This window comes from Lutzomyia longipalpis, chromosome 2 (genome assembly GCF_024334085.1).
Source record: "Lutzomyia longipalpis isolate SR_M1_2022 chromosome 2, ASM2433408v1".
In the NCBI taxonomy this organism is placed as follows: Eukaryota; Metazoa; Arthropoda; class Insecta; order Diptera; family Psychodidae; genus Lutzomyia; species Lutzomyia longipalpis.
The window spans coordinates 7349568-7364224 of NC_074708.1; the positions used below are offsets into that span (position 1 = coordinate 7349568).

At 33.9% G+C, this 14657-nt stretch overlaps 3 protein-coding genes across 3 annotated transcripts in view; 1 reads left to right on the plus strand and 2 right to left on the minus strand.

Annotated features, from left to right (window-relative positions):
- LOC129788976 (dachshund homolog 2) overlaps nt 1–14657 on the plus strand; it is a 1190888-nt gene that overhangs the window by 584790 nt on the left and 591441 nt on the right. The gene's annotated exons all lie outside the window — the stretch shown is intronic.
- Nucleotides 1–14657, minus strand: part of LOC129788985 (uncharacterized) — a 511890-nt gene that overhangs the window by 363821 nt on the left and 133412 nt on the right. The window lies entirely within an intron of this gene.
- Nucleotides 1–14657, minus strand: part of LOC129788942 (uncharacterized) — a 31542-nt gene that overhangs the window by 3763 nt on the left and 13122 nt on the right. The window contains exons 3-6 of the mRNA XM_055825434.1: nt 12115–12801; nt 7438–8117; nt 4817–5157; nt 4499–4708 (exon numbers count right to left, since the gene is read on the minus strand). Of these exons, the coding sequence (XP_055681409.1) occupies nt 4499–4708; nt 4817–5157; nt 7438–8117; nt 12115–12801 (1918 nt within the window). The remainder of the gene's footprint in view (nt 1–4498; nt 4709–4816; nt 5158–7437; nt 8118–12114; nt 12802–14657) is intronic.

Sequence of the window (14657 nt, forward strand, 5' to 3'; positions counted from 1 at the left end):
AAATCAAAGTAAAACTAAACGCCAAACAAACTACATTTTGCACACAAATTATTTTTACCATTTAAACTCCATTCAAAGTTACTTTGCACCCAAAATTCCACCAGTTGCAGCTCATAACTTTCAGTGTTGAAATTTAGATGAATGGCCTGATTTATCATTCAGAATTTTTAAAATTTGGTGGAGCTTCGGTGCAAAGTTGATTTGAATTCGTTACAGTTGAGCATTTCTGCCCCAAATTTTATGCATTTTGGGGTTAGTAGTAAGTAAAAAAAAACCGAAAGGTTAAACGGGTTAAAAATAAAACACACAAGAGTTAGGAAGATTCTAAAATGAGTTAGCACACAAACAATTTTAAAAGAAGTAAAAAAAATCCTGCTGACATGAGAAAACTCCCTCAATCAACATAATATTGAGGATATTATTTGTCAAAGTTATGTGGCTTTAAAGAAAAAAATCATGATGATGGAATAAAGCAAAAAATCAAGGCAAAAAACTTGATGAAGTTTTAGTTTTTTCTTCTAAAACAGAAAAAGAGTATTTTTCTCATTTCAACAGAAACAAAATTTATTAGGAAGATTTCTTCGTGTCTCAGAGTTTGGTCACCAAAGAAAACCATCACCAGAATATTAATTCTTAATGTAAATTACTAACTAAAAAAATTATTTGATGTGTGATGTTTCATCTTTCTCATTTTTTTTCAATTTAATCACATTTTTATTTATAAGCAAAATTTCTTTATAATAATTTTTCTTTCTTTCTTATTTTTCAATAATTTCATAAAATTTCTTCTTTTCAATTAATTTTTTTTTATCTACAGAAGATTAACAATTTATTTATCTTTGTTTCTCCTCAGCGCAGCGGACAGAAGGACTTGATGATTTGTTACTTTTTTTTTAAATCTGCTTTGAAGATAAATTGCTAAAAAACATTTAACTGCAATATAGAATTTTTTTTCTTGAATTTATGATTTTTTCTTTAACATGAAACTTTTGTCACCTTTTGCTTTATTTTTTTCTCATTAAATTTTATTAATGAATTTTTTGCACTATTTTTCTTGTTAATGTGATTCAAGGATTAAGGGGATCCTTGGAGCAAAAATATTTTATCTTTCTTTCCTTAATCTTACCCATTTTTTTTAAGACTCTCTTTTACTTTCAAAATTTCTCATCAATCCTTTAGGCTTTCAGTTAGGTAGAGGTAATGTTTAAAAAAGTATTTTATCGCTTGTTTATTTAGGTAATCAGTGTTGTTAAATAGTTTAATATCTCTCCTCAATTTATCCTCATTTTTCATCCACTTTCTACAGTATTGTCGTCAATTTTTTTTTTCCCACTAAGAGACGCAAAAATAAATCTACAAAATACATATTAAAATCAAAAATACTTTGTACACATGCAATAGTTTTTCTTTCTCCTTTTTTTATACATTCTTTCTCTCTATGATATTTATATTTTCATTCCGCGATTATTTTTTTTTTTTAATAAGAAAGAGAAGAAGTAGAAAAAAATTCAAGCCCAAAGAGGACTCACAGAGAATTGCTTGAAAAATGATTAAATTTTTATTTTTAAATTAACTTCTTTTTTTACAATTTCTTTTAAAGATTTTGTCTGTAAGTTAGCACAATTCCAGGAATTTAGGTGCTGAAACTAGATTAATTCAACTACACACCACCCCACAAAAGTAAATTACATACAAACCCTCTTCCCTCCATTTTTTATTTCCTTTTCCTTTTATCTTTTGCATCCATTTCGAGTCCTTCACGCACTACTACTCCACCCGCATTCACACCCCCATTCGAAAGAGTTATGTTTGCCATTGAGCATGATATGTGCTAGATAAACTATACATAACTAAATTCCTCGCCCATTTGAGTATCATCGCTTCACTCTTTTCATCCTGTGCCCCCACCCCAACACCGCGTAGATCAATTCAGGTGTCTCAAAGCAGTATTAAAAAAAATAAAGTAAAATATAGGAGTGAGTTTGATTCAGTTCTTTTTTTAAAAAGCTTTTTTTTTAAATAGTTTTCTTGTAGTAGAGAAGTTTTTAACTATTTTAATATATTTTTTATAATAAAATAAGTCTCATTCAGATAGTTTTTTAAAGAAATATTTTAAAGGAAAAGAATTAAGAATTTTTTAAGGAATTCTTTTGTCTAGAAATTCATTAAGAGGATTTATTACAATTTTTGTTAAGTCTTACATAAATTTCATAGCTTAACTGCTAAATTTCAAAGATTGGGCCTTATTCAGCGACCAAGAAATCCTTGAAATCTTTGAAATTTGTACTGAAATTTCAAGTATTTAACGAAAAGGAAAATGAATTTCTTTTAAATTTTCAGATTAAGCATTATTAATTTTAGCTTAAAGTGTCATTTGTGTTTTTGATTGAAATTTTAAATGTAACGAATGAAATTTAAAATTTTACCATTGAAACGTTAAAGGAATAAATGTAAAAAACGTTTTTTAAAACTGACGCCATATATTTTTTTTAAGCAACCTTATCTTACATTTTCCTTAATTGTAAAAAGTTTACCGAACCGTTTTTGATGAAAATTTGTGGAAATCATCTTTAAAGTATAAAGAAAATTAAGAAAAGATTCTTGTTCGAATTTGTGACGAAAAAATAAACTTAGATTTAAACTTAAAGACCAAAGTATTTCATGCTGATTCCGGAATATTCCTTTGGTCAAGAAGTATTTTTCCTAAAACTCTAGGAACCGGAAGAAATTGCTTATAACGGCATCTCCGGTTAATATTAAAATTATTAGAAATCTAATGGCTCGATATTGATAAATTCAGTTAAAGATTCCAATGTTTTGGAAAGTAATAATACGTGTAAAAAATCAAATTGAAATTGTTTAGAAAATTCAATTCATAACCAAATTCTTGAAATTTTGAACCACAAAATTCTTAGATTGATTATTAACCGAATTTATTGTAATTTTTTTATGAAAAAATAAGAACTTTTTGTACCTTTTTTATGAACTCAAAGACTACAAAAAGAAAACTTTCCAAGTGGACTAAATAAAGTAAAATGGACAAACATGGGTTAAGTTGTCTTCCGTATTTAGAAAGAGGATTAGTCAGACCTTTAGGAGTTAGTCCCCAAAGAGGTAACCAAATTTAATTTTTAAATTATCATAGGGCATTGTCAAAGACTCAAGAAAAGCGTGGTCATTTCCCGGAAAAGCGCTGGGAAATATACGAATTTTTCCATTTTATGTCAAATCGGTTGCAAATTTTTTTGATTTTTTTCTTAATTTCTAGTTCTTCTAGAAAATTCTTTTCTGTGTCAAATGAAAGTTATTTAAAGGCCTAACAATATATATTTAAACCATTTTCCTAAAAAATCAAAAAAGTTTGCACCCGATTTGACATAAAATGTGAAAATTCGTATATTTCCCAGCGCTTTTCCGGGAAATGACCACGCTTTTTTTGAGTCTAAAGTGATGCCCTATGATAATTTAAAAATTAAATTTGGTTACACCTCTTTGGGGACTAACTCCTAAAGGTCTGACTAATCCTCTTTCAATATTTGTAACGTAAACTAATACTTTAGATTGAAAAAAAATGACAGTTTAACGACATTTTGAATTTGTTTATTCCTTTCATCAGGTCTTCTCTTTTTAAATTGAAAGAAAAGTAAAATAAAGGAACTTTTCCATCGTTCTTCTATCAGATTAATGATTTTTTTTGTAATATCTTTTCAACTCACTTTCAGTCTATTAAATATTGTTTTGTGATGTATTCATTTATTCAGTCATTGCACTTACAAGATACGTTTAAAAAAAAAATAGCTGAGAGCACCTGAACCAACCCACGGTGTTTTACCTTTAAACTAAACCTCCCTTTCTTTTAACAAAAACCCCCTCATTTAGCCAATTAAATTCCACCCAATATTACATCACGTTTTTTTTTTGGAAAATGCTTTAAGCAGAGGAAGAAAAATCAATCGTTGCTTTCACAAATTTGTTACTTTTGTGACTTTGGTGTGACTAGCAAAAGGTTATTAATCAAAAAATTACATTTAATAATAGTTTTTTTTTCTTTTATACACATTCACTTTTCTTTTTTAATATTCTTGTCTTGATTAAATTTTATTCTTTTGAATAATATTAGTGATGCTTATGGCTCTCCCACAGTCTCTACATCAACTTGTTGCTCTGAAGGAGGAGGCAGAAAAACATAAAAAATATTAATGAAAAAGAATTTGTAGTGTGGTGGTGTTAGCGCATAATTTCACATATTTTTTTTATTTTAGCATTTTGTTGTGTGTTGCTCAATGTTCAACAGCGACACCTCATTATGATTTGTTTTTCACTGCATTTCATTCATATATATATATATAGGTATTCATTGCCCGCACCTCTATTAGGCACGTATTGTGATAAATAATGAAGCTGATCCTTTCGGTAATAATGTTTATTTGTTTGTTTGTTTGTTTCTCTAAATTTGCATCTAAAATGCGTGTTTTTGTGTGAAATGTTCATGCTTTACCTCCAGATTTCTTCGTCGTTGCCGCAACTGCTTTTGCCTTCTCACGCAGCACCACGGGCAGGCTGAATGGTGCCGATCCAAAGGGATCATCCTCAGACATGCACTTCTCCTCACTATTCATACGCTCAATCGGCCCTGATCCACTTGATGCGGCTGATGGCACAGCCACAGCAGGATTCCCCGGGGGTGTCTTCACTTGATTATTGAGACCTCAAAGAATGAATAAAAAAACAAAGAAAAAACACAAAACTCCCTCGTAAAAGTTTCCAAAAAGATTCTTTTTATTAACCCTCCCACAAAAGAACAATTTATACTCACTGCTCTGACTTCCTTGATGACGTATCTTATCAAATTCCGCCCCAAAGATGTGATCTTCGGACATTTGACTGAAGGAATCCTCAAATGGATTCCACGTGGCCACATTCCGCGTGATCTTCTCGCATTTCCCCTTCTCCGTGATTGGAGACGACAAGGAGAGATCCGTTGGATGCTGCCTAATTGTTGTCGTTGTTGCTGTTGTTGTAACATTCGAAGTAAAATGCATATTTTGTTCAGAAGAAAAATTAACACCAGCCGCAATGGGGGACGTTGAATCCTGACGCGATTTACCCGATGGATCGAATGGGGCGAGAAATTGAGATGTTTCCGAAGCATAAACCCTAAATGCGGAAAGAAATGTTAATTTGAGAAGAAATTTTAAGGGGTGGGGAATTAATTAAAAGAAAAGAAATTAAAATTTTGCAATATTTTGCAGTGGCGTAGTCAGTAAGAATGTTTTGTTGGTCTAAACTCCTTTAAAGGGTCAGACAGAATAGTTTTTTTCTTTCCATTAAGATGTCAATGTTTTAATTTTCGGTTAAAATTTTTATAAAAAAAAAAGGAGAAATAAAATTCTCAAATGTTTTTTTTTACAATAAAAGAACGTTTAGAAAGAAACATGAAAACTTAAAAATGTCAAAAGTTAGAAAAGAAACGTCAATGATTAGAAATGTCAAAAAGGTTGAATAAAAGATACGTCAGGTATTAGAATAAATGTCAAATACTATAAAACAAATGATAAACGATGTTAACCGATAGAAAACAATATAATTAAACGTTTGAAAAGAATGAACGTCAAATATTAAGATAAATGTCAAATGATAGGTAAGAAATATGAAAAAAAAACCATTTAAAAAGAAAGTGATACGTTAGAAATGTAAAATTTTAGAAAATAAATGTAAAATGTTATAAATAAAATAGAATAAATGATGTAGAATAGAAAAAAATAAAGTATTAGAAATGTCAAAAGTTAAAAAAAAAGAAATATCAAACGTTAGAAATGACAGAAACAGTCATTTAAACAGTCGTTAAATTCTTCAATCAGAAATGACAGAAGTCGAAAGGCCTAAAATCCTTAAAAAAAAAATATGTCAAGACGTCAATTACTGTCAAAACGTTAAGATGTCAATTACTGTCAAAACGTCAACCCTTTTTTGTTAAAAATTAAACGTCAAGCATTAGAATCAGAACGTCAAACATTAGAAAAATGTAAAAGGATACGAAAGATATGTTTAACGTTAGAATGAACGTAAAACTTTTAAAAAAAAATGTCATCCATTACAATTATCATCAAACGTAAAAAAATAAACGTAATTTATTATAAAAACAGTCAAATGTAAGAATATAAATATCATTCATTAGAATTACTGTGAAATATCTGAAAATGAACGTCAAACATTAGAATAAATGTCAAATGTTGGAAGAAAAAAACGTCGAATAATAGAAACAGAATGTCAAACATTAGAATAAATGTAAAACAGTCGAGGGAACGTCAAACGTTAAATAAAGTTCTCAAATAAAAAAAAATAACGTCAAACCGCAAAAAAGAAACGATAAAAAACTTCAAAAGAATGAACCTCTAGCCCTAAGCACTAGTCTGCAAAGGGCAGAATAAAATTTTATTCTATTCTAGAATTGAATAAACTGTCAAAATCTTCTCAATTCAAATGCAACAAAAAGAAAGAATCACAGCTGAAATACCCCCCTTCTAAATAAATTTCTAACTCCACCCCTGATATTTTGTGGTTAAAAATTATTCTGTGAAAATTCTTACCACAAAACTTTAAAAAAAAATCCTTGAAAACTTTCAAACATTCTGCAAAATTGAAATTATTTCAATTTATATTTTTCATGAATAAATAATTTCTTTGAGAATATTGAACATGTTTGATTAATTATTAAAAAAAAAAGTAGTTTTATTGCTTAAAAGCTTTCTACTTTGACTTCGTCTATTTAATTCACTTCTTTATGTTTTCAAGGATTTCCCCATTGACACGCTTCGTAAGTTTTCTTTTAATACGGCCATATCTCATATTTATTTAGTGATATACAAAATGAAATATATATTTGCTTAATTGCTGTGTGTATGAATACCACTCTGGAGCTGTTTGAGAGGTCTTCAAGGATCAATAAAAGCAAATATGTTTCATTTCTTCCGAGAAATTCCCTCCCCATTGAGCTTCTAAAAGCTTCTACTCTTGTTGGTGTTGAAATAAACCATCAAATTGAGTCAATTTTGAAGTATTTTTTGTGCAAGAAAAAAGTTTGATTATCTCTTTTATGAATTTCGTCATTTTCCTACTAAAAACTCCCCTCAAATCTCTTTTTTTTTTCATGAAAGAAATATCGCAAATTTTACTTCCTATTTACTATTTTCAGCACGTTCATGTATGGATGTGATTTTGAGTCTTATCGGACGAATAAATCATGAGGGAAGAGAGGATGAAAAAAAAAAAAACTTTTCCAAAAAGTTGTGAAATGTTAACAATGTGCTGAGTCAATCGTCTGGAGGGGCTGAAGTGTTGAAGAGAGAGAGAGAGACTGCGGCAGAAGCATCATGTTGCGATAAAAACGCGAATAAAGGAATGAAAAAAAAAATAATAAAAAGGCAACAAACTCACTTGTTAAAGGCTGACGTGTCACTCATGTTGCGACGATGACCAACTTTGGGAGTGACTAGCATCTGTGGTGGTTTCGTTGGGGTACCAACAAGGGGTCCCATAACATCTTGATTGGACGTCGACACGGGCGGCAAGCTTTCGCAGCTTCCCGGCGGATTGGCGCCTTCGGGCAGCGCTGCGGCTGATTCCCTAAATGGATCCGGATAATTGGTTTGGAATAGGCTATCTAGGTGCTCCACTTTCGCATCCACCTTCCCCCCACCCGTATTCGCCTTCTGCTGCTGCTGCATCCCACCACCCCCAACCACCCCAACCTCCTCCGCAGCAACCCCACTCGACGGGAAGGCCGTACTGAATTGTGCCGTGAAACCACCCCCCTCATTGGCTGCCTCCGCAATAGCCGACGACGCCGCCGCCGCGGGAATTGGCGACGAGAGGGTATTCCGCGGCGATGGACTCGGTGGTAGGGCAATGGGAAGTTGTCCAGGTGCAGCAGCAGCGGCAGCATGTGAGGCACTGGCTTTAGGTCGTTGTCGTGGTGCAACACTCGTTCCACTCTCTGGCGCCAACACTGTGGCTGCTTTTGGTGTCTTCACCGTTGCCTGGGCAGCGGAATTTCTCTTCTGATCCGCCTCAAATTGCGGATCTGGCAAATTCTCCAGCGACGGTGCTGGGAGTTTCTGTTGCCCAAAAGAAAATCAACGGAAAAATTCATTGATTTGCCCCTCAAATAATGCTTAAACGTAGGGGGAACGTGGCCCAATTCCGACCCCTTTCGACCTTTTATCAATTCGCTATAAGAGCAAGAAATGGGCTTTAAAATGATACAAAATTTAAGAATATTGCTTTTTATTTTAGACGATTTTTTTCTCATCCTGCGCAGACCTTTGGAGGTCGGAATTGGGCCACATTTCCCTATATTTTAAAGGAGTTTATTCATTTTTATACGAGTAAAACCTTTCATTAGAGAAAATAATTAAAAAGGATGAGAAATCTCCGAGAAAACTTCTCATTTTTTTTCCAATGAAATAAGGTGGGAAGAGCAGAGGGAAAATTTCTTTCTTAACACTTGGAGGACCGAACTTTTTTTTTACCTAAGCGGAGAATCAAAATGGTCACAGTGTCCATCATAATAAAAAGGTCAAATATTAAATGTTTTGTTAATTGTAGGTCTGCTTATTGAATGAGGATCGAAAGTTTGATTAATTCTTAATCTATTTCAAGTGTTATTGCACTCAATTTCTAAATAATTTATCAAAAAAAATTAATAATCAAAAAAAATTGCGTAAAATCAATGAAAAACTGCCATTTCAAATCAAATTTTTTGATTAATACGCTTGAATAATTACTTCCCTCAGTTCTCTAAGTAACTATCTGACCACTTCCGGCATAAAAATGAGTTCACACTAATGATTTTCATCGTGGAAAAGTTAACAAGACATCCAAAGAAACATAACCTCAAAAAGCTGTCAAAAATGTATGAGAATTTGAAAAATGGCCACTGTGTCAATTTTCAACCTCCGCGTAATATCTTTTAAAAAGAAAAGTATTTTCCTGTTTTTCTTTCACCTAACTAAAAGTAAATTGAAATTATTGTAGTAAGCCGACGTGAAGGAATGAATTGAATTTTGAAAATTAAAATTAATTATCACGATAGGTCCAATACATTTTAATCCAAGACGATTTTTTTTTTTTTTTTTTTTTTTTTTTAAGACATTTATTACAAACAATCTGTATAAAATACAATACAATAAGTTTTCCGTGTGGCAAATAATATTGACATGGAGAGATGGATCCAGCGACCTCATCCCACAAAGACCAAATACAATTGTTTCTGACTACATATTAAATATTGAATCTATCAGGCAGTTCCAACGGAGTCACTCTTCTCCTAAGCCTCTTTTGCTTGTTTGGCGGATCAGCAAGTTTTTTCTCAAATTATTTGTCATTAAGTTTGTGAATAATAGCGGTCAGTAAATTCAGCGTTGCATTCATTTGCTGCACCTGCTCCATAAAGATTTTCATCATCTGCTTAATCTCCGACATGTCCCCGGAATTATCCGCTGTCGATGGATTATTTGGTGGGTTTTCAGTGACGTCATTGTTTCCATTCAGTGCATCCGCATATGATAAAGTGGGGTTAGTGAAGTTGTTTTGATTTTGATTGTCAACTCTACCAGTGCGAGCTTGTGTTTTCTCCCTCAGCCTGGGAAAATATTTCTCCTGGAGCTGCTTGTGCACTTCACAGCCTCTGTAATTTGCTGGGTGTGCACCCCCACAATTGGCGCACCTCACTGCATCATCTCTCGTCTTTCTGCGGCAATCAGTGGTTAGATGATCTCCAAGACATTTCACACACCGCGGACTACGTGTGCAAAATGATTTTGTATGCCCGAAATGTTGACATCTGGTGCACTGTGGGAGCTCCTTCTTGGCTCTAGGAGCCTGAAACTCCACCACAAAATGGAGCAGCCTGATGATTTCATATATGTTCTTGTTGTTGTCCTTCCTTTCGAGGTTGACATAAAACATAGATAGCGGCATTTTGGTTCGCCCGTGTTTAACATTAACAATACTTTGCACATTATGCCCAAGCGCCGCCAGCTCGGCCTTGATGTCGTCAGTCTTCACGGAATGGTGAATTCCCTTCAGGACGACACGAAACGCACGATCCTTTTTAAATTGATAGGAGTGCAATTCGGTTCCTTTTGCGCGCAACTCCCTCATTACTGCTCTATAATCATCCGCTGTTGTCATCTGAATTTTAACCTCACCATCGTTCAGGGATTTATAGGAGTATTGACCTTTTGCCTCCTTTAAGAGAAGATCTTGAAGGGGCATGATGTCTTCCACACCATAAACAAAGATGGGTGGTGGTCTCGGTTCCTTCTTAGCCTCTTGCGGAGGGTCGTTGTTTGTGTCCATCTCTTCCGGCTCATTGGATTTATTCGGATCAGCAGACTCATTGGACGCTGCAATAGGGTTGAACCTATTATGTGTATCAACTGGTTTAGCTTTTAGCCAATAGTCGGTCATTCTGGACTGTTTTGCAGCACTGTAGCCAGAGGGTCCTTCTCCAAGATCTCTGCTTCTTTTTGCTGTTTTGGACTGCCATCCCGTGAGGTCTTTCACCGATGACATATCTTCAATAGGTTATCCCCGACGAACAGACGGAGCGGTCAAAAAACTTCAAATTTGGCTTATTAAGTCCACGAAAAAGTCGCATTCAATCGTGGACCCCTCAGCCTAGAATAAATATAGCGCAAGGGCTCCAAAACAAGAAAGTACGTGTTAAAATACGATAAATTCTTGTGCCAATAAAATAGTGGACCAGTTTACTTCACTGTCAGTTTGACACTAAGACGATTTAAAAACTCGAAATGGCCACGGTGTTCACAAAAATCCTCCAAGTGTTAAAAATGCAATCAATGACGTCACGATCGTGTTTTTTTGCCTTCTTCAATGCATTAGGATTAATTTTGAATAAATTTTTTCGCTTTATTTATTATTTTCATATTTTTTCTATCAATTTTGTTCCCCAATCTATTTCAATGAATTTTTTAAAGGAGATTATTCATTTCTACACTGAAAAAACTTTCCATTCGAAAAAATAATCGAAATACGCATAATTTTGTTAAAGATAAAAAAAAATAAATCGTTAAGGAAGCTTCTTATTTTTCCATTGAGATTAGCTGAGAAAGAAAAACTGAGGCGAATATTTGCCCAAAAATGCAAATAATGACGTCACAAATGTGATTTTTTGCCTCTTTCATGCATAAGGATGAATTTTTAACAGGTTTATAGAGAAATATTTTAACAGTTTTCTTTACATTTTTTGCACTTTTTCTGCATTTTATTGCACATTTCATGTCTTTTGTTAAAATTTTTATCACATTTTTGGCACTTTTGATCGAACTTAATCTTATTGCAGTATTTTCTTTAAACCAATTAAAGTATTAAATTTTTTTCAATTATTCCGAATATTCTCAACAGAAATTCTCAATATTTTGTAAAATATTTCTCTTTCAAATAAAGTTTTCTTGAATTATCTTCTCGAAGTTATAAATTTTTTTATCATTCTGCGCGGAAGTTTTGATCATCAAACTCCAATATTTCAATGCATTTGGCACTCATCCACATGAAGAAGAGACAATGCCTGTGCAATTAGAACTTCCACAACTCACTAAATTTGGCACTGAACTGCGAAAGCTTTTGTGAAATAATCTCACAAAGGGATAAATCAATGCGGAATATTTTATTTGGAATCCAAAAGTACAAAATCAATGCATTGATGACAAACTTTCTTTGTTTCATTTGTTTAAAAAAAAACATAATTTATCAAAGGTTTAAATAGGTTAAATATTAATCAAAAATATGATTCAATTTCTAAGAAATTGGGGAATTTTTTTTAATTCTCTAAATATTAGATTTTTTTGTAAAATTAATTCAAAACAACTTTGCACAGAACCTCCACCAATTACAGACGAAGATTCCGAGTGAGAATCAACCAATCAAAATAAACCTTTTAATTCTTCTTCTTCTTCATTTACACTTCAACGTGAAATGCTGCGATTTAATTGGACAATGAACTAAACTCCTCCCACCCCCTTTCAAGTGAAATCTTTACCCACAAAAAAATTTCTTATTCGAAAAATAATAAAAGAAAAATAAACTTACATGAAGATTCTGCACGGGATTATCCCTGCCAGCTAGGGTGAATGCAATTTGGCTGACTTGATAGATATTGGGTCGTTTCTCCATATCCGGTTCCAGCATGTACCGGATGAGCTTATGGAGACCCCGTGAATACTTTGAATTGTCCGGAATGACAAAGTTCCCACTCTGAATGGCGAGTGTGCTCTCACCGAAGGGCAATGCGAAGAAGCACATCTTGTACAGGCAACACCCGAGTGCCCAGATGTCAGCTTTGGTCGTTATATTCCTCCCTGTGTACAGATCCACCATTTCGGGTGCTCGGTAGGACAGTGTTGTGTACTTCTTAATCTCCTCCTCCACCGCTGTGACCCCTTGCACGTTTGGATTGAGAATCTTCGCTGTGGCCGACCCAAAGTCACACAGAACGTAATTCCCGGCGTCATTCTGCAGGATATTCTCCACTTTGATGTCACGATGAATGATTGGGGTCTGACAGTGGTGGAGGCGCGACACGGCCTCGCACATATCACAGAATATCTGAAGGATCTCGGATTCGGTGAAGCCACTCTGCAGGCGGGCATTCATCATTGCCAGCATGTGATTCTTGCAGAATGGCATGAGCAGGAGGACTTCGTACACGCCATTTGCAGTGTGGCTAATGCTCGAATCGATGTACCCAATGATATTCTTGTGCCCATTGAGGTTGCTCTGTTAAAAATATTTTTATTTTAAATATTTTTAATCATTCTTCTATTTTTCTTTTAATTTAGAGATTTTTTGAAAGTATTCTAAGTAGAAGAAATAGAAGATTTCAATGGTCTAAAAGATTTTTTAGTACTAATTGTTTTAGAACTTTGTAAGACATAAAATACTTGATTTAATGCTGCTTGATTGACGGAAAAGAGAAAATTGTCTATAGAACTCCCACTTATTTATTTATTTTTAATTCTTTTAGACATAAGTTGAAAACCCTGAGGAAGTTCTAAGAAATTTAACAGTTGCTGAGAATATTAAAAGTTCTGTCCTTTTTTTTTGATTTTTTTATCTTTTCGCCTCGAAAGCTTAATCTTAAAAATTAAGAAGATTGCCTGATTTTTGGTTTTTTTGTACTAAATTCTAAATTGTCAACAACTAATTAATTTTAATTACTACACGTCTTTCCATCAGTAAATTTTATTATTCTGTCAGCATTTTTTTTTTTAATTTTGTCAAGAAAGAATTATTCGATCTTTATTGTAAGCAAATATCTGATATTATTTTACCATTATTATTCTTCTGTCTGGATTTCCTTGCCAAGTAAATTCTTTATTTGGCAATATTTTATTCTATGAAATAAATTCTCTAGAATAAATTCTCCTCCTTACTAACCTAATTGTTACATTTAAATTAACATAATAAAAAATGCTTATAGAATAAAACAATCTGCTCACAGAATAAAACAATCTGCTTACAGAATAAAAGATTCCGCTCACAGAATAAAACAATCTGCTCACAGAATAAAGCAATCTGCTCACAGAATAAAACAATCTTCATATAGAATAAAAGATTCCGCTCACAGAATAAACATTCAGCTAACAGAATAAAAGAATCCGTTCATAGAATCAAATATTCCGCTCACAGAATAAAAGATTCAGCTTACAGAATAAAAGATTCCGCTCACAGAATAAAATATTCAGCTTACAGAATAAGATTCCGCTCACAGAATAAAATATTCCGCTCACAGAATAAAATATTCAGCTTACAGAATAAAATATTCAGCTTACAGAATAAAACAATCTGCTTACGGAATAAATAAATCTGCTCACAGAATAATGGAATCATCTAAATAAGAAGACAAAAACTGCCCCCTCAAGTGTGTACGCTGAAAAACGTGCTTCATGCTAATCGTTTTCACTTATTATGCTATTTAAAATAAACTATTTGCTTTATCCAAGAAGACATGACGTGTTATTTAAAAAGCAAAACACGCGGTACGACCTTCAATATTATTATGTCCAAAGTTTCTGTTTAGGAATTTTTCCTCTAATATTCTTCCAGAGAGAGAGAATCTCTGTCTGCCCTGTCCGGACGTGCGAAAGAGGAATCTTTTCTATCTCTTCAATGTGGTTGGTGGCAAACTTCCGGAAATGCTCCGCCAGACGCTTATTACTGTAGACAGACAAAAGAGGGTTAGCAAGAACTGCGGGGAAACTCGTAGTTGCCGTTCAAGCCGGTAGGGGTTCGTTGGTGCGTAAGGGCACCACACGTGCATCATTGCCTGAAGCCTTAGTAGTGAGTGAGGCGGCTGTCGCCACTAGATGGCGCTAGGGGTGGCGGCCGCTAGATGGCGCTAGCATTGTCAAGAGTGCCAAGAGGGAGTGCTGCTGTCAGTCGGGGCAAAAGCTCGTCAGTCAGAGATTGATAGTCGAAGAGGCAGCACGGAGGGCACGTGGCTGGCTAGCGGGTAGATGAGGCTGGCAATGGGCTCTCCGGCTGTTCGGCACGTAGGGGGGCCCTTCAGGCACCCTACATTTCAGAAGTGGAGAACGTGAAGTGCTAATAAAAGTAAAAAAAAAAAAAAGAAA